Raw genomic sequence first — 20,016 nt, forward strand, 5'->3', positions numbered from 1 at the left:
CTGCAGTCCCTGTACTCCCCAGGCATGTAGCCAGGATATTTAAGTCGAGGGGGCATTTAAATTTCTTAGGGGGCACTGGCTAATTGAATTAAAGGGATACCCAACTCCCTCCCCACACCTGCTGCCGCTCAGGAGCCCTGGGCTGGATGGGAAGTCAGGGGGCCTAGCCCCGAGATGCCCCACTGTGGCTATGGGCCTGGCACTCCCTATGCTCCAACCCCCAATTTTCAGGAGTTTTCAGGAGCTGACAACCCCATTCCCTACTGGTGGCCAAGGGGGACCTGCCAACCCTACAGTGAAGGCTCGGGTCCCTTACACCCTGTCCCTCTGCTTCACTCCATCCTCACGACAGTGTGAACACGTCCTCCGTGAGTGTTTCCTTCCCACCCCAGTAGGATTTTACCATGTCACAATCCAGGTTCACAATCCAGAGCCAGCAGTGGTGTCGTGGTTAAGTGCGCGGACTCTAATCTGGGAGAACCGGGTTTGATTCCCCACTCCTCCACTTGCACCTGCTGGATGACCTTGGGCAAGCCCTAGTTCTGATAAGAGCTGTTCTTGAAAAAGAGCTGTTTCTGCCAGAGCTCTCTCAGCCCCACCTGGCTCACCGGGTGTCTGTTGTGGGGAGGGGAAGGGAAAGGAGATTGTAAGCCGCTCTGTGACACCTTTGGGTAGTGAAGGGCGGGGTATAAATCCAATCTCTTCTTCTTTTACCTCACAGGGCGTCTGTTGTGGGGAGGGGAAGGGAAAGGAGATTGTAAGCCGCTCTGTGACACCTTTGGGTAGTGAAGGGCGGGGTATAAATCCAATCTCTTCTTCTTTTACCTCACAGGGCGTCTGTTGTGGGGAGGGGAAGGGAAAGGAGATTGTAAGCCGCTCTGTGACACCTTTGGGTAGTGAAGGGCGGGGTATAAATCCAATCTCTTCTTCTTTTACCTCACAGGGCGTCTGTTGTGGGGAGGGGAAGGGAAAGGAGATTGTAAGCCGCTCTGTGACACCTTTGGGTAGTGAAGGGCGGGGTATAAATCCAATCTCCTCCTCCTCCTCCTCCTTCTTCCTCAAACTCGAGTGAGGTTTGGGTCCCACCCTTTAGGGCATGGTTCCACTTTGCAGGGATTTTCTCTGAACGCAGTCCTGACCTCTTTTTCTTTTCCCTGGAAGAGCAATTCTGCGTCTCCTCCGGAGAGCCCCCAAGAGGAAGAACAGCTGGACAGCGCAGGGGGGAAGCGCAAGCCAGAGGCCAAAGAAGAAGCAGGGCATTACGTAAGTGCAGCAGCCGGCGGGCCTCAATGGGGAACTGGGCTGCCTTTCCAGTCTCACATCGGTGGGTCGCCTGGCTGCCATCTTGATAGTTTGGCTGCGACAATTTTAGGCACTTTCACACATGCTGTGAATAATGGACTTCCAACTGATTTTCAGTGCACTTCAGCGACCGTTTGCAAGTGGATGTTACCATTTCACAATCCAGTTGCAAAGTGGATTGAAAGTGGATTGGAAGGGCATTATTCAGTGTGTGGGAAAGTGTGATCCCGGGACCAGGCAAACAAGCAGCACTGTGGATTATTCAAGAGTAAGAAACCTCCTCAGCAAACCACAATTCCCAGGAACCTTTGAGGCGAGGGACAACCTGCTCCCATGTAACAGATTCCAATCCAGTAACACCTGAGATAGCCCAGGCGAGCCCGGTCTCGACAGATCTTGGAGTCTAAGCAGGGTCAGCCCTGGCTAGTATTTGGAAGGGAGACCTCCAAGGAATACCAGGGTCACAATGCAGAGGGTAGGCAATGGCAAACCACCTTTCAAAGTCTTTTGCCTTGAAAACCCTACGGGGTCGCCATAAGTCAACTACGATTTGGCCACCAAAACAAAAAAAAAAGCACCGTAGAGACCAGCAAGATTTGCAGGGTGTGCGCTTTGAAGACCTTGTGCTCGTCGGATGGACGAGGGCAGGATAAAAATACGCTTAATAAATAATACAGTAGTTGCTGTAGACTTTCCGGGTTGTGTGGCATGGCATTGTAGAACCTGACATTTTGCCAGGAACTGTGACTGGCATCCTCAGAGGTATAACACAGAAGGATGGAGTACTCTCTGTGTCAAGGTGAGAAGAAAACGGTAGGCAGGTAATTTATATCTACTCCAGAAGGTGGGGTAGGGCTGAGTCATTCTCTTGTAGGAGTTCCCCTGGCTATGAACATGCTAATGGAGGAGCTTTCCTGAGGAGGTTCTTTTGTATATGGATTGTTTCCTGAGGAGGTTTCCTGAGGAGGTTCTTTTGTATGTGGATTGGCTGTTGAAATTCTACTCTTATCTGTAGTGCTATTGTGAGATGTAGAGCCTTTTGTGTTTTTCAGGACAGGAAATCATGCCCTATTTTTAAACTCTCTTCTTTCCTGTTGAAATTGTGTTTATGTTTATGAATTTCAATGGCTTCCCTGTGTAATCTGACATGGTAATTGGAAGTGTTGTCCAGCCTTTCAGTGTCTTGGAATAATACAGTGTTGCCCATTCACGTCAGGTCATCCTGTGGACCAAGAGGGATAAAGGGCACTCCAATCAGTAAACTCATTGCTCCTGAATTTAGGCATTATTTTGATGGGATTGGGGCCTTCTCAGTGGTGACACCACACCTTTGGCGTGTCCCCTATGGAATCTCTTTTTGCTTCAAGTTGTTTTCTCTTTTGCTGCATTTAAATTATATAGATATAGAGTGGGGGATTTTATAATTAATATATTTTTTATTCTGTGTCGAGGGCTTGTAAACTTTGGGAAGCTCTTGTGGAGAAAAGCGGGGAATTTATTTGGAATAACTTTTAAAACATTGGGGTTTTTGGTGTGTTTAAAACCCCCCCAAAAAACTTCAACTCCAGATTTATTCAAACATATTCTGGCAAGCGGCCCCAAAGCCTGGCAACTTGCCCAGAAGTTTACTCCTCCCCCCCCGCTGAACGAAACAGACAAAATGAAACAGTTGGGGCTCTTTTCCCCTACGGTCAGTTGGCAATCATCACCCCTCCTTCCGATGTCTGCCGTCTTGCGCTGAATTCCCAGCTTCCAAATCCAGAGGGGCTGATTAATTGCTTGCTCAGAAGGGGCTTTGGGGGTCATCTCGCCCTGCCCGACAATTCCATCTGTTTCTGTTTTATTCTCCCCCCCTCCCCACTTGCAGGAGAGCGATGGGGAGAGAAGTGATTACAACCTGGTCGTTGACGAGGTATGTGGTGAGGATTTATCTTGCGTGCTGTACCGGCGTGCTCCCCCCCACACACACACCCCGGGCGAGCAAAGCACAGAACAGATTATGCACAGTAAATCTGCATCTTCGAAAGAGGTTGCAGAAATTCATCTTTTCTTGCGGCAGAGTTGTGCCTATCTAGTGTGCAGGAACCCTGTTAATTCTGGTCTGTTCTTTCCACCCCTGCTCTGAATTTAACCCTTGATATCCTGGCCTGGGAAGACTGGGCCACCTGTAAAAGCAAGTGGAACCTCGTGATGGATGAGCCCTGCTCTGTTTGTAGGATTGCAAGCCATCCCTGTAACCAGAGGTCATTTCGGGGGGGATCGCGGGGGATCGCAGTTCCCCCGGGTGAGGTACGGGGGGCATTAAGGTTCATGTCATATGAGAAATTACATAAACTTTTTTAAAAATGTCAGCAAAATAAATTTAAACGATCCCAGTACTTTTCTTCCGGGCCCCTCATGGGGCTCGGCAGTGGAGCTGCAAGGCTGGCGGTGGCGGCCGGGACCGTTGGGGGCGGGATGTGTGGACTTATGACACACTTCCGGTGATGTCAGGGGGTGTGGCCTTATGACACACTTCCGGTGATGTCAGGGGATGTGGCATATGCTAATGAGTTATGCTAATGAGTTCCCCTAGCTCTTTTTCTACGAAACAACCCCTGCCTGTAACCCTTGATAGCCCCCCACACAAACACACACATGGACACATAGCCCCTCCGGGATCCAAGCCTTTCTTTCAGGTTTTTCAGTGTCCAAGGTATTTGGTTAATACTGCCCAGTCACAGAAGCAGTAACTAAATCTCTCCAGGCATATATTGCGCAAAAAAATAAAAAGAGATAAACTTACATTTATTCAAGGAGATCCCATTCACACTCAGCTTCAGTAAAAAGAAGAAAGGGAAGCCTAATCTAAAGAGTACTCTCCCCATCATAAATGGCCAGCTCGTCCAGCATCATCTGTGTGGGAGTATATGGGCATTGTCTCTCCAGGAGAGACCTGCAGAGATGCGTGTCTCCATGGAAGGCCCTGTGAAGAGAGGGAGAGGACAAAGTGAGACGGAAGGTCAGAGGGAAGAAGACAAAAAGAGGCACCCCATTCAAGGAGATAACACCTATGCACCCTCGGAGTGATGTAGTCGTCCCCCCCATCAGGGCTATTTTTGGGCAGGAACGCACAGGAACGGAGTTCCGGCTGGCTCCCGAGTTGGTCACACCCAGCAGGAACTCATTAGCATAATAGGCCACACCCAACAGCAGAAACTCATTAGGATTGGCTACATTAGGGGTGTGTGGCCTAACATGCAAAGGAGTTCCTGCTACAAAAAAAGGCCCTGGGTTTTGACAGCAAACAAGGTAAACAGAATAAGAAGCAAAAGGTGGGTGTGGCTGGATGACCACACTTCTGGTAACATGGGGGTGCGGCCTAATGTGCTAATGAGCTGTGCTGCCAGGGGTGTGGCCCAATATGCTAATTAGTTCCAGCTGGGTTTTTTCTACAAAAAGATCCCTGCGGCCCCCATCTATGTCCAGGCACGCTGAGTTGTCTCACTCCTTTTTTGCTGCTGCTGCTGCGTTGCATTTTTCTCTCTGTTGTCCTCCCTTCTTCTTGGTTGTCCCTCCTTTCTCTTGTCATCCAGGACCCTCCTTCGGAGCACGACATCCCTGCGTGTGTGTCTGCTGCCAAGCTCTTGCCCGGCCGGAGGGACATCCCCGACAGCCCAGCCTCGCTGGCCTCCAGTCGAAGTGGCACCCCTCTCAAAGCCAAGGACCCCAATTTAGTAAGCGGGGACTCAGGGCGGATCTGGAGTCTGGACTATTAAACATGACCCCCCCCCAGAATTTTATTATTTATTTATTTATTCAATTTTTATCTCGCTTTCCCCGCCGCAGGCAGGCTCAGGGCGGCTTACGTTAAAGATTAAAAATGTTAAAACACAAGTACTTATACAGTACAGCGTCATAACTTACAAACATGTCAAGTCATACCTCATGATAAGATGTTCCCAAAAAATGGCCCCCCGTCAGCATCTGGCACAGTTAGTTAGCTCAGGGGTCATTTCCTGCAGGAACGCACAGGAGCAGAGCTCCGGCAGTAAAGAGCCCAGGGGGCGGGCACATGCAACAAGCCCCACCCCCTGCTCCCAGCAGCCCTCAGTCAGAGCAAGAAGAAGCCAGGTAAGTTGCAGAATGACCCCTTCCCCCGCCCTCCCGGTCCAAAACAGTCCAGTGGCACCTTTAAGATCAAGTTTTATTCAGGTACAAGCTCTCCCTCCTCTGCTAGGGCAGATCTGCGTGTGTCCCCCCCCCAATAGCTAGCAATCCAAAACAGTCCAGTGGAGCCTGAGCGGTGGGTGTTGCCTTCTGACACACTTCCGGTGAGGTCAGGGGGTGTGGCATATGCAAATAAGTTATGCTAATGAGCTATGCTAATGAGCTCCGGCACCTCTTTTTCTACGAAATGACCCCTGGTTAGCATTATTCAGTTTAGTCAGTATTGTTGATGTTGTTGATGTTATTAGTGACGGCTCCTAGTCGAAGGCCTGGTGGAAGAGCTCCGTTTTACAGGCCCTGCGGAACTGTAAAAGGTCCCGCAGGGCCCCGATCTCTTCCAGGAGCTCATTCCACCAGTTTGGAGCGGCCACTGAGAAAGCCCTGGCACTGGAAGAGGCCAGGCTGGCTTCTTTCGGACCAGGGAAGGCCAAACGGTCTTGCGACCCTGACCTCAGTGCTCTCTGGGGGGACATGCAGGGAGAGGCGGTCCTTGTAAATGAATTGTGAAGACTTCTAAATGAATTGTGGGGGAGGAGCCTCCCAAATGGCTGGTCTTGGGTGGAGGGGGGGGGACCGTGTACCCAGCTCCCCCTCAAAGGATTCCTTGCAAGCTGGCTATTTGTTCTCTGCAGCTGAACTTCATGGTCTGCTGACCGGAGGCGTTCTGCCCGGTTGGTGAACTTGCAAGGCATGTGGGGGGAAAAAATATTATTTGCAAATTACCAACCCAAAACCCTCCCCCAAATGGCCTGATGAGAACAGAACAGGCTCATTAACGTCTGGAGAGGACAGCTGAAGGGGAACACAGCCGGAATGAGAACACAGAGGAGGAACGGAGAAGTGGGCTTCTTCAGACCTCTCCGGGCTTATAGGGTCATGGAGGGAAGGTTTCAGTCCAGGGAGGGAGGAATGCTCAATTGTCCCGACACCCCCCCCAATCAAGTGGTTAAGATGCTGAACTGCAGGCTGTGGAAGGTCAGTAGTTCAGCAGTTCGAGACCCGAGTGTGCCGCATGACGGAGTGAGCTCCCGTCTCTAGTTCCAGCTCCTGCCAACCTAGCAGTTCGAAAGCAAGACATTGCAAGTAGATAAATAGGTACCACTTCGGTGGGAAGGGAACAGCGTTGGTGTTTAGTCATGCTGGCCACATGACCACGGAAAGGTCTTCGGACAGCGCTGACTCTTCGGCTTGGAAACGGAGATGAGCACTGCAACCCTGGAGTCGGATTCGACTGGCTTTCGAGCAAGGGAACCTTTACCTTTACCTAGCTTGTCTGTATTCTCATTAGTCAACTCAAAGCCAGCTTTTGATCATCTTCTAGGGTAGTAAATATTGGAGGGGGGGGCTTAAAAGAAGCATCGGGTTAAAAAAGAGGCACGCGGGGGTGGATTACAGGTTAGTTAATTTGCTACCTGAAATCCTAGGTTCCCAACCTCCAGATGGCACCTGGAGATCTCCTGCTATTACAATTGATCTCCGGATGACCTGAAGAAAATGGCTACTTTGGAAGGTGGGCTCTAAGGCATTATGCCCTGCTGAGGTCCCTCCCCAAACCCCGCCCTCTCCCCAGACCCCGCCCCCAAAATCTCCAGGTATTTCCCAACCCAGAGTTGGCAAGCCTACCAAATGAAACCAGATACATTAGACGTATCCTTTCAAGTAAATCCAGGCAGATACTGGAGGAAACCAGCCGGGAAGGAGAGTGCCACCCAAGCAACTGCTCCTAAATAGAACCTCCAGCTTCAAAGGCAGTCTATCTCCCAATGCCAGTTGCTGAGGCGGAAACAGCAAAGGAGGGCTGTTTCCTATGTGTCCTGCACATGATTTTTCTGAAATCACCTGGCTGGCCACGGTGGTAGAGTTACCAGCCTCCAGGTGGAACCTGGAGGTCTCTCCAAATTACCAATGAGCTTCGGACTACATAAATCCCTTATTTATTTAAAACATTTTTTTCAGCTGGAGAAAATGGCTGCTTTTGAAGGTGCACTGCATGGCATTATACCCTACCAACGTCCCTCCCCTAGCTAAGCTCCACTGTCCCAGGCTCCACCCTCAAGTCTCCAGGTATTTCTGAACCTGGAGTTGGCAACCCAACTTTGGAGGGTGAACTGTGTGGCATTGTCCTACACCAAGGCCCCTCCCCAAACCCCACCTCCCTCATGTTGCACCTAGGGTTGCGGGGGAGGGAGTAGGGTTGCCAGATCCAGACTGGCAAAATTCCTGGAGATTTGGGGATGCAACCTGGGGAGGACAGGGACCTCAGTGGGGTGCAATGCCGTAGAATCCATTTTCTCCAGGGGAACCGATCTCTGTCGTCTGGAGATGAGCTGTGTAATTCCGGTGGATCCCACCTGGAGGCCGGCATCCCTAGTTTCACTCCCCCTCCCAGATCTCCAGGGATTTCCCAAAGCCGGCCACTGTGGGAAGAACTGTGCTGGCCTACACGGGGCCTGGGTCTGACCTAGCAGGTCCCCCTGTAGCCGTGCGTGTCCCTTTCATGAGATGGAGGGGGCCCTCGCCCCCGCCCCCATAGCAGTAGAAGCCCGGTCGCCTGGGTTCCGTCTCCTCCTGTTTCCAAATAGCAAATCGCCTCTCTGTTTCTCCTCTTCTCCGCGGCTCCCCTTCCTCCAAAGGAAGACTATCCGGCTCCGTTAATTAGTAGGCCACTGGGGGCTTTGAATTCCTGCGAGGGTTGTAATGTATAATTAATTGCTATTAGCACAGGCCGGGGGAGGGGTGGGGTTACCCTGCCATCAGGGTGAGATTAGGCGGGAGAGAAGCGCAGAGCTTCCCCAACGAGGTGTGTGTGTGTGTGGGGGGGTATTGAACTGGTAATCATTGTTATGCTTAATCTCCACCCTCACCCCCCCCCATCCCCAGGCTCTTTTCTGTTCGGCCGCTTATAGAAATCCCCCTGAGCTCTCCCACCTCCTCTCCCCCTCCTCCCCTCTTATGTCAAGCCCCCTCCAACACGCGCTTTTCCTCCCTTTATAAATAGAATGTGCGGCTCTCGGTTCAAATCTATCGATCGCCCCTGAGATCTCCGATTGAAACATCAGGGCGGGAGGGAGCCGGGAAGAGAAGGGCATCGATCGGATGTCAAAACCCGCAGCCACCAGGAAGGAAAGGGAAGAGGGGGGAGACTCCAAGGGAGAGCGTACAAGCCACATATAGACGGGGGGGGGGCTATATCTGCCCCCCCTGGATTAGAATAGGCACAGCCCCATAAGGAGAAACCATCCCTGAACTGCAGGGTTGAGATCTTACTTTGCTCCTCTACAAGATAAAAGGGAGGTGAATTAAAAGGGGTGTGTGTGTGGGGGGGTTCCTTTTGCCTGCAGCCTCCTCCCCCCAGCATAGAGAGAGGGTTTAAATCTTGACCTCCAAGCCTCCCTGCCAAGACTTGAATTTGTATCAGGAGCCTTCTGGGTTCTGTTTTAAGGCTGGGAATGCAGGACGTGAAGGAAGGGTCTGTCAGAGCAGCCAAATGAAACCTCTTTCTCTCTCTCTCTCTCCTGACTTGTTTGCAGCTGTCCTCTGTTGGAAACAGCACCCAGAGCCAAGTGATCCTTTGGTCTGTTCCAGGACAGCTTTGTTTCTTCCGAGAGCACCCAAACTCAGTGCCAGGGGTTCACGCACAGTCCTTTCATTCCATGCCATCGATATGTACAGAGTGCTACGGAAGGGGGAGGGCAGGGGGGTTAAGGATCTCTATGTGAAGGGTCCCTGTCACCAAACTACAATTCCCTGGATTCTTTATGGGTAAAACCATGGGTGACTGCCTGGTGTAGAAGAAGAAGAAGAAGAGATTGGATTTATACCCTGCCCTTCACTACCCAAAGGTGTCTCAGAGCAGCTTACAAACTCCTTTCCCTTCCCTTCCCCACAACAGGCACCCGCAATGTTCCCTCTAAGCTGTGGAGTCCTGTGAGCAAAAATCCTACCTTGTGAGCTACTGGCATTAAAGTTGTGAGCAGGTGATTTGGCTACTGCATAAATTAGTTTACTCTGGAGCCACCCTTCCTGAGCTAAGACAAAAATGTGTGAGCCGGAGGCTAAAAAACTGTGAGCTAGCTCACACTAACTCAGCTTAGAGCAACACTGCCTGTGAGGTAGGCGGGGCTGAGAGAGCTCTGACAGAAACTGCTCTTTTTCAAGAACAGCTCTTATCAGAACTATGGCTTGCCCAAGGTCATCCAGCCAGGTGCAAGTGGAGGAGTGGGGAATCAAACCCGGCTCTCCCAGATTAGAGTCCGCGCACTTCACCACTACACCAAACTAGCTCCTAAGGTGTATAAGGTGGCCCGCTCTGAGTTGGGAAATTCCAGAAGATTTGCAGATGGCACTCGGACAGGAGAGCAGCTGATCTCCAAGTGGCGTGATCAGCCATTTTCTCTCTATTATAAACAGCCTGACCTCTGTTAGCACAATATCAACTGTAATATTGTATTTTGCCCCCCCCCAAAAAACCTGACATATGTTGGACTTGCACCTGCTGGATGACCTTGAGCAAGCCATAGTTCTGTCACAGCTGTTCTTGAACAAGAGCAGTTTCTGTCAAGAGCTCTCCCAAAAACCCAGAAGAGATTATTTAATTCTGGCTTGGCTAAGAGAGAGCTGGATACAGACATCAATGGCTATCCATGGTTGGTGGACTGGGTTTGAGTATTCTCTTCTCTCTCTCTCTCTCTCTCTCTCTCTCTCTCTCTCTCTCTCTCTCTCTCTCTCTCTGTCTGGGACAGTGATGCTCTGTCTTCCTGCTGCTTGAGGGGCCACAGTGGGCTTCCGGAATTCTGACCCACTGGTGGACCTCCTGATGGCCACTGGGTTTTGGCCACTGTGTGACACAGAATGTTGGACTGGATGGGCCATTGGCCTGATCCAACATGGCTTTTCTTATGTTCGTATGTCTGGGGCAGTGATGCTCTGTATTCTTGGTGCTTGGGGGGCTACAGTGGGAGGGCTTCTGGAGTTCTGGCCTGGCTGGTGGACCTGCTGAGGGCACCTGGGTTTTGGCCCCTGTGTGACACAGGGTGCTGGACTGGATCCAACATGGCTTCTCTTACGTTCTTATGTGTTTTTCTTATGAACCTCTAATAATCCAGCGATACTCAAGATGTGTGAAAAGGGCGTGGGGCCACTTTCTCAGAACAGCGGTGTCCTTTGTCTTCCAGAGCGATAACCCCACCAGCCTTTCCACCTGCAAGTCGGCCGGACTGTCGACATCCCAGGAGTCCTTAGGCCTGGGGCCCGGTCCCAGCTGCCCTGCCCAGGTCCAACAGATCACCTCCAAGCCCTTGGCTACAGACGCCATCAGTAAGCCCAGTTTCTTCAAATTGTACTCCTTGCGTCATTTTTTTTTACATGCCATATGCAATTTTATCACCCATTACATCCGTTATCTGTGGGGGGATGGCTCCGGGTGACTTTTTGTTCATTGAATCGGCACGCATTTGCATGTGAATAATTGGTCTGAAACAAACAAACAAAAAGACAACATCCTTCACCGATGCATGTCTCGGCAGGTGTTGTCTTTCTTATTTTTTATTTATTTTAACATTTCTAGATTGCCTTCCCCACGCAAAGTGTGGGGGCTCAAGGTCTGCAAGGAATTCCTGCAGAGAATCTAAGAACTTGTATTAAAAATAACGGATAGATTTTTCACGTTGCATTTGTGCATGTGTTCGATTTGTATTATAATTTAGTACTATTGAATTGGTGGGAATTGCTGTCAAGTCGCAGCCAATTCACGGCAGCCCCACAGGGTTTTCCGGACGGGGCAAACAGAGGCGGTTTGCCCAGGGGTCATTTCCTGCAGGAGCGGAACTCTGGCAGTAAAGAGCCCGAAGGGGGGGACACATGCAACAAGCCCCACCCCCTGCTCCCAGCAGCCCTCAGTCAGAGCAAGAAACAGCCAGGTACGTTGCAGAGCCCCCCCCCCCAGCCCCCCAGTCCAAAACAGTCCAGTGGCACCTTTAAGACCAAGTTTTATTCAGGTACGAGCTCTCCCTCCTCTGCTGGCAGATCTGCACGTGTCCCCCCCCCCGAATAGCTAGCAATCCAAAACAGTCCAGTGGAGCCTGAGCAGTGGGTGTTGCCTTCTGACACACTTCTGGTGATGTCAGGGGGTGTGGCATATGCAAATAAGTTATGGTAATGAGTTATGCTGATGAGCTCCTGCACCTCTTTATCTACGAAATGACCCCTGGGTTTGCCGCTGCTTGCCTTTCCTTGGGGGGGTCTCAAAGCCAAGTACTCATGAGGGCCGACCTTGTTTAGCTTGTGGAATCTGAGATTGGGCTAGCCCGGCCTATCCAGGTCAGGGCAAAGACCAACAGAGGTGGTTTGCCATTGTCTGCCCCTGTGTAGCGACCCTGGACTTCCTTGGAGGTCTCCCATCCAAGTACTGAACAGGGCCGACGCTGCTTAGCTTCCAAGCAGTGTCCCCCGCTCAGCTGTGTGGGTGAGCGGCCGCTCATTGACACAGGAAGCCCCGCTCCACAGTAGTTGGAAGCCGGGCGGGGTCTGGCACTGCCCGTGACCCATTTTAAGACTACAACCGTTATATCCTGGTCAGGATGTCAACTGCCCCGCTCAGCAGAGGAAAAAAATTAGAGAGAACATTGCTTCCAAGGTCTGAGGAGATTGGGCTAGCCTGGGGCCATCCAGGTGTGGGCTATTAAATTTACCTCCCCCACACACACAAACACACGCCAAATTCTAATGCCCGGTTTAATGAGGGACACCTTTTCCGAACATCCGAGTCTCACAGAATTCCTCGCTGGCTCAGGTGGGAAGATCCGAATTTGCACAGACTTCTGTTTGTTAAGTGGTGCTCCCCCCACCCCTGTTGTCTCCCCCAGCCCTTCGCAGTCCTCTGAGCATGGCCGGTTCCTACACCTCCTCGTTTGGGATTGTGCCCCACACTGCCCTCAGCAGTGAACTGGCTGCCTCCAGCTCCTACGTCAACATCCACCTCTCCCCTCAGATCAGCGGGACGGTGTTGTACGGGCGCTCCCCCATGGTATGTTGGCAACCCACTCTCTAGTCCGTCGCTTCCGCTGGCGCCTCTAGCTGGAACCCCCAGCCCCCTAAATCCACAGTCCTACAACAAACCGGCATCTGTTTCTAAACCACTGTTGTGGCTTCCCCCAAAGGATCCTGGGAACTGTAGTTAGGCACGGGGGCTGGGCTGTAGGCCGAAAAGCGAGCCCGGGCACAATTGGCACCGGCGCCTGAGGGGGCAGCGGGAGCGCTGTGCAGCGAGATGAGGCCGAGTCCATTTTGAGCCGGGAAGAGAGCCAAGAAATGTGTCTCCTTGGAACAAGAAGGCTGGCGGCAGGGCAGCAGGCCCACGGATAGGAAGCTGGCCTGCAGGGAAGGGGACGAGGAGAGAGCGGAGCTGTAGGAACCAGGCCAGGAGCGCTTTGTTTTGTTTTCAGACCTGGAGCATTTTGTAGCCAGGCCTGATCAGGAATGACCCGGGCACACGATCTCCACTTTTTTCTCCCCTGGCCTACTCACGAGAAGGGGTGCCAACTCGGGAGGCTTCTGCTGCCCCCCCCCCCCCGCAGGACAATCCTGACCCTCAGAAGGTTGTGGCTCCTTTCCAATGTTACTTTCATGGTGAGATCGGTGCGGATTATCTTCTCCTGCCGGTGCGGTGCCACTCAGGGTTTTTTGGGGGGAGGAGGGGGAGCAAAATATATGCCCCACAGCCCTACAAAAGAGCATAGCGGAGCACAAGCGAAATTGCAGGGAGGAGAATCCACACCCCCACCCCCAAATGTAGTTTGGTTTTTTTTCTCTGCCCATCAAGTTGCAGCCAACTTACGGTGACCCCTCAAGGGGTTTTTGTGGCCAGAGGCAGTCAGAGGTGGTTTGCCGTGGCCTGCCTCTGCTAGCAACCCTGGACCTCTTTAATGGCCTCTGACCCAGGCTGGCCTCTGACCCAGGCTGACCCCGCTTACCTTTTGAGAGCTGACGAGATCAGGCCCACCTGGGCCATTCAAGTCAGGGCCCAAGTGCAGGAAGACTGGTTTATTGGGACCGAACAGCTCAAAATCAGAGCCCGAACTTTCGAATGTTGCTGGAGTCGTCATCCAACTACATATTAAACACAAAAAGGCACAGCTTGGGGGCTAGGGTGAGAAAAAGCTGATTAGGGCACAGTTGTGGATGCCAGCCTCCAGGCAGGGTCATGGGGATCCACCGGAATTACAGCTCATCTCCAGACTCCAGAGACCAATTCCTATGGAGAAAATAGATGCTTGGGAGGGTGGACTCTATGGCATTGCACCCCACTGAGGCCCCAGTCCTCACCAGGTTCCACCCCCAAATCTCCAGGAGTTTCCCAACCTGGACCTGGCAACCCTATGACCCCCATCCCCCGCCCGTGGCATGGCAACCCTGGGCATAATGGAAACACCCAGAGAGCACTGAAAAGTCAAATGAGACTTGAATGTAGCAGCTAGGGTAGGATTTGTGGGACTCGGGTTCAAATTCCGACTCTACCTTGGATTCAGGCTCACAGGGCGATAGTTTGTGAGGATACAGTGAGGAAAGGGGAACCGTGGATGCCGCTCTGAGCTTTCTGGAGGAAGGGTGGAATGGTATTCGACACACGAGTCTGTAAGCCCTAGGTTGCCTCCCCGCCCCACCCGTGTGTGTCCGTGGGGAATACCATTTGGTGGGCGCCTTTGCCGGTGCCAGTTCTGCGCCTTGACTGTTCCCGAGTTTGGGGGTCAATTGGGATTGCGTGGACCTGCTCTGCTGAACTTTCTCTCTTTGGCTTCGACAGGTGGCCTTTGAGTCCCACCCGCACTTGCGCAGACCGACCGTCTCCGCCTCCCTGCCAGCTGTTCCTGGGAGCAAGCCGTAAGTGTGGAACCAGCCGAGTCAGAAGGTCTGGCCTGGGACGCAAGAAAGGGCGGATCTGCCACTCCCCCCCCGACCCCAACAGTGGCGTCCCACCCCCTCCGACAGGACAGTCCTTGTTGGTGCTTCTCAGTGGCTTTGCCCCATGCTCTCTTCCCGCCCTGGTTTCCCACAGGGATACTGTTGTCAGTCGTCCTGAATTCTCCATCTCAGCCTTTTCTCTGCATGCTTCCCCTCCCTGCCCTTTCTGCTTGCAGCCTCAGTACGCTTCTTGACTGTCAGTTCCCCCCACACACACACACACTCCTGCACAAACCCCTTTCTCAGTGGCATCTTTGAGTGAGACCCCTTTTTCCTCTAGCCCACCAAGCACAAGTACATGTGGAATGTTTGATTCAGGTGGGTCGCCCTGCGGGTCTGAAGCAACAGAACAAAGCTGGAGTCCAGCGGCACCTTTAAGACTAACAAAGTTTAATTCTTCATGCAGATGAAAGCTTTTGTTGTTGGTGTTCAGTCGCACAGTCGAGTCCGACTCTTCGCGACCCCATGGACCAGATCACTCCAGGCCTTCCTGTCTTCCGCCGTCCTCTGACGTTTGCTCAACTTCATGTTCATTGCATCTCTGACACTGTCTAACCATCTCATCCTTTGCTGTCCCCGTCTTCTTTGACCTTCAATCTTTCCCAGCATCGGGGGTCTTCTCCAGTGGGTGCTCCCTTCTCATTTGGCGGCCAAAGTATTTGAGCTTCAGTTTCATTATCTGGCCTTCCAGGGGACAGTCAGGGTTGATTTCTTTTAGGCTTGACTGATTTGATCTTCTTGCAGTCCAAGGGACTCTCAAGAGTCTTCTTCAGCACCATAGTTCCAAAGAATCTATTCTTCGGCGCTCGGCCTTCCTTATAGTCCAACTCTCGCAGCCACACATGACTACTGGGAATACCATTGCTTTGACCATGCGGACTTTTGTTGGCAGGGTGATGTCTCTACTTTTTATCATGCTGTTTAGGTTCGCCATCGCTTTCCTCCCAAGGAGCAGGCATCTTTTAATTTCATGGCTGCTGTGACAGTCTGCGGTGATCTGGGATCCCAGGAACGTGAAGTCTGTCACTACTTCCACGACTTCCCCTTCTATTTGCCGAGGAGTTTAATTCTTCATGCACATGAAAGCTTATACCTGGACTTAAACTTTGTTGGTCTTAAAGATGCCGCTGGACTCCAACTTCGTTATGTGGAATGTTTGTTAACACTCCCAGTTAACACTCCCAGGCAAAAGACCTCTGTGTCTTTTGCACTTTCCATTGACTGGAACCTGAGATTGTATTCCCCTTAAGTCTGAGTTCTGTCACTTTCTGCTCTCTTTCGAAAACCCCATATGAAGGACGGAAGAGAGAAATTGTACTAATGTTACCATGATCAAGTTGGCAGTCATTTTCACTATGTGGGCAGCTGTGCACCGTGTGAGGCTGGGGCAGGCTATGTCCATTTTATTCTCTTCTAAGGTCCATTGGAAATTCTCTGTCGGGCTTCCCCCCCCCCCCCCCTTCTAGGGCTTACTCTTTCCACGTGAGTGCTGATGGTCAAATGCAGCCGGTCCCCTTCCCGCCCGACGCCCTCATCGGCTCCGGCATCCCACGGCACGCCCGCCAGCTCCACACGCTGACCCACGGCGAGGTGGTCTGTGCCGTGACCATCAGCAACTCCACCCAGCACGTCTACACGGGAGGGAAGGGCTGCGTCAAGGTGTGGGACGTGGGGCAGCCCGGAACCAAGACGCCTGTTGCGCAGTTAGACTGCTTGGTATGTACAAAGAGGTGCCGGCCCCCAAGTCCCCAGGTCCTGCGTACTCCAAGGGTTTGATGCAGAGGCCCATAAGGAACCCCAAAGTAGGGGAAGCTGAAGCCAGATGCCCTCTGTGGGGCTGCAGCTTTGGGGGTAAAGCGCATGCTTTGCGTGCCGAAGGTCCCCCGTTCAGTCCCTGGCGTGGTATAAGTGAATGGCTCAGCCTCTTCACAATTTCTGGCTGTTTTACAACTTGCCCCCTAAGTTCCTAGCCCTTGCGGCTGAAAGTGTGCAGTTGGTTCAGGCTTCCAGTGGAGAGAACGGGAGGGCTTTAACTTCTGCCTTCTGACTTTCCACCCCACCCGGAACCAGAATAGGGACAATTACATCCGCTCTTGCAAGCTGCTCCCCGACAGCCGGAGCCTCATTGTGGGCGGGGAGGCCAGCACCCTCTCCATCTGGGACCTGGCGTCTCCCACCCCCCGGATCAAGGCCGAGCTGACCTCCTCCGCCCCGGCCTGCTACGCCCTGGCCATCAGCCCCGACGCCAAGGTCTGCTTCTCGTGCTGCAGCGACGGGAACATCGTGGTGTGGGACCTGCAGAATCAAACCATGGTCAGGTGAGATGAATGGTACTTGCTGCAGTCTTTTCCAGCTTTCTGCGCCACAGGCACGCGTCTGCAGAGGAGGCTGTCTGCCGCCTCTCTGCACGATGTACTGCTCTGACCTTGCCTCTTCCTATATCAGCCTCTGCTGTGGAGGAGAATTTCCTCCTGAGAATTGTTCGTATTCATATTGGAATGGTAGCACTGCGTGTATGGACAACAAAGTCCTGTCTCCTCTTTGAAAAAGCTCTCTGAGAGGTGGAAACGGGAGTGTCCTTTCCACAGTCTTCACGTGTGCACTTTTGAAACTGAATAACGTGGAACATCCATCTGTTGCGTTTTGAAATTAACGAACTGGAAACGTTTATTCGGTACGGGCACCTTATTGCACTAAGAAATTTGGATGAGAATGGAAATGCTTTTGGACTGAGCGTATATGGACTGTGATCTGGTTGGTTGTTGCGTGCCTTGAATACAAATTGAGTGCGAGAGCATCTTTGTTAACGATAAAACACGAATAACGGATTTGGTTCATAGTAACTTGTGCACAGTTTTGGTTTTGCATCAGCCACCTAGAGGCTGACAGGCGTACTTCTGGGTGTTTGTTTTGCTCTTGGGTGTGCAAGACCTGGGCAGTCTTCATGCTCACTGAGGCCACTGAGGAATGAGCCGCAGAAGGTGACGCTGGCCAGAACCAAAGCCCAGATCCAGAGATCAGAGGGGAGATGGGCCAGAGAATACCTGGCGTAATGACCCACCCACGGCTTCTCCTCCATCTTCCTCCAGGCAATTCCAAGGTCACACAGACGGCGCCAGCTGCATCGATATCTCCAACTATGGCACCAAGCTGTGGACAGGGGGGCTGGATAACACTGTGCGGTGCTGGGACCTCCGCGAAGGCCGGCAACTTCAGCAGCACGACTTCAGCTCCCAGGTGAGCAGAAGGGAAAGGGGTGGAGTCTTATAGAGCCTCTAATGAGAGGGAAAGGGGGCGGGCACTCCCAACAGCAGCCAATCGGCAAAGCTTTGGGAGGCAGGCTTTAAAAGGGGTGGAGCCAGCTTTCACAAAGACTGTTTTGTCCCACTGTTGAAGCTGGTGATGGGAAGGAGAAAAGGCCTAGATGCTGATTTGCAATAATCAATTATAATAATTACTATTAACATGACATTTCAATGCAAGCCTAGTGTAATAAAATTAGGGCACGTAAAGCCTGGCTTCTTCCAGAGGGCTTTTGGATAGTAACGCTTCTGGATTCAAGGATGAACTTTGCGGAAGTTTGTGTCTAGGGATTGGCTGTTGTTAATACTATGGTTCCAGGTAATCCCCTCCCCCCCTTTCCTTGTACTTTATTTTAAGCAGTAGAGATTGTTTCAGAAGGCATCTGTATCCTGCCCTTCCAACACACTCAGGGTGGACAATGCCAGGAATTAAAGCCAGCACAAAATATTTTAACCTACATAGTCCTCCTCCCTTGCCCTCCTTCTGCCCTGTCTTAGCCCCTCTATGCTGGACAAGCCCCCATGTTAAATACGAGAAAGGGTAGAAATGACCGATGTTTGTCAATAGGGCTGTCAGTTCTGGGTTGGAAAATATCTGGAGATTTTGAGGGTGGACCCTGAGGAAGGTGGGGTCTGGGAGGGGAGGGGAGAGACTTCAGGGGGGTACGATGCCATAGAGTCCACCTTCCAAAGTGGCCATTTTCACCAGAGGAACTGATCTCTGTCTCCTGGAGATCATCTATAATCCCAGGAGATCTCCTGCCACCACCTGGAGGGTGGCAACCCTAGTTGTCAGGATGAGGCGCCCTGATGATAAAGTGGGTTGAAATAAGGTGCCTGGAGCAGGGTCCTGCTGTTAGCGGTGGGATCATAACGTTGGAAGAGGACCACCATAAGGAACCTGGAGGTGGAATGTGTCTGTGAAAGGATATAGTATCACTTTACTAGGGTGCTTTAAGAGCCCTTTTCACATTACCATTCTAAACTGGATTTGTTCGTTGTTGGCCCGATTTCGAGTAAAGCGATACGGGGACGGGGTCTTCATACAGCAAATTTCCTTTCATTAATGAGCTGTCTCTGAAGCCATTCGTGGCATTTTGAGAAGGGGTGCTTCCTCCCCCCCCCCCTTTCACTGTGCAATCTTCCTTAGACTTAAAAAAAACATTCTAAGGTGAGCGCTATAGTGCTAAACTTCAGTGCTATAGCAACACCACTGAGATGCATTGACTCAATGGTGCTGCTATAGCACTTCAGTGCTATAGCACTCACCTTAGAACATTTTTTTTTTAATTCAGAGGAAGATCACACGGTGAGAAAGGGTGGGGGGAGAAGTGGTATTGTAGGAAGTGCTATGAACGTTTTAAACAGCACACCGCAGCGATTCAGAAGCGCAATTAAGGGGTTGAAAATGGGAAAACGCAATTTCCCTCAAAAGCGACTCAACCACACTTTGCTAACCCGACACAAGTGGGTTTGTATGAACAGGAATAAATTCTGCTAGCAGCTAGTTACTAAAACGGGTCTGTCTGAAATGACAGAAAAAAGACCCACTAGGAACCAGTTATTAAAATGGAATACAAAGGCAGTTTGGAAAAGGTATCATTGTGGTTAACAGGGGGCTTTGCCCCTGCGTTTTGGTGTCCCCTTGTGTGAGGATAATGGAAGATTTAAATTCATGTTAACAGGTACGAAACCAGGACGAAAAAGGAATGGAGTATTTGGTGCTTTCTAAGATTGGGGGGGGGGAATGATTTAGGGTGGGATATATTAGAAATGTTATCACCTGAAAGCTGTGGAGAAAGTAGATAAAGGAGAAAAAAATGTGATTTTAACGTTAAAACTCAGGGTCACTTGGTGGAATTCACTGGCACTAGATTCAGGACAGAGAGAAGGAAAGATTTTGCACGACCCATATTAGGCTTATGGGATTCACTGCCACAAGACGAGGTGGTCATGGTGTGTAAAAAGGATTAGACAAATTAAATTGAGGTGGGTGTGGGGGGGGGGAGAAGTCAAGTGATAGCCATAATAGCTAAATGCACTGTGGAGGAGGAGGCCGCCCACCCCCACCTCATTCTGGCCCTGTCTCTTTTGCCTGCTCCCCAGATCTTCTCCCTGGGCTACTGCCCAACAGGTGAATGGCTGGCTGTTGGGATGGAGAGCAGCAACGTGGAAATCCTGCATGTGACAAAATCGGAAAAGTACCAGCTCCACCTTCACGAGAGCTGCGTCCTGTCCCTCAAGT

The 20,016-nt window shown here is 51.6% G+C and overlaps 1 protein-coding gene across 1 annotated transcript in view; it reads left to right on the plus strand.

Annotated features, from left to right (window-relative positions):
* Positions 1-20,016, plus strand: part of TLE2 (transducin like enhancer of split 2) — a 60,820-nt gene that overhangs the window by 35,984 nt on the left and 4,820 nt on the right. Inside the window, exons 9-18 of the mRNA XM_015423322.1 lie at positions 1,162-1,263; positions 3,170-3,214; positions 4,878-5,018; positions 10,686-10,827; positions 12,375-12,535; positions 14,312-14,388; positions 15,936-16,185; positions 16,540-16,787; positions 17,559-17,706; positions 19,878-20,015. Of these exons, the coding sequence (XP_015278808.1) occupies positions 1,162-1,263; positions 3,170-3,214; positions 4,878-5,018; positions 10,686-10,827; positions 12,375-12,535; positions 14,312-14,388; positions 15,936-16,185; positions 16,540-16,787; positions 17,559-17,706; positions 19,878-20,015 (1,452 nt within the window). The remainder of the gene's footprint in view (positions 1-1,161; positions 1,264-3,169; positions 3,215-4,877; positions 5,019-10,685; positions 10,828-12,374; positions 12,536-14,311; positions 14,389-15,935; positions 16,186-16,539; positions 16,788-17,558; positions 17,707-19,877; position 20,016) is intronic.

Source organism: Gekko japonicus, unplaced genomic scaffold, assembly GCF_001447785.1.
Source record: "Gekko japonicus isolate JY-2015 unplaced genomic scaffold, Gekko_japonicus_V1.1 scaffold1449, whole genome shotgun sequence".
In the NCBI taxonomy this organism is placed as follows: domain Eukaryota; kingdom Metazoa; phylum Chordata; class Lepidosauria; order Squamata; family Gekkonidae; genus Gekko; species Gekko japonicus.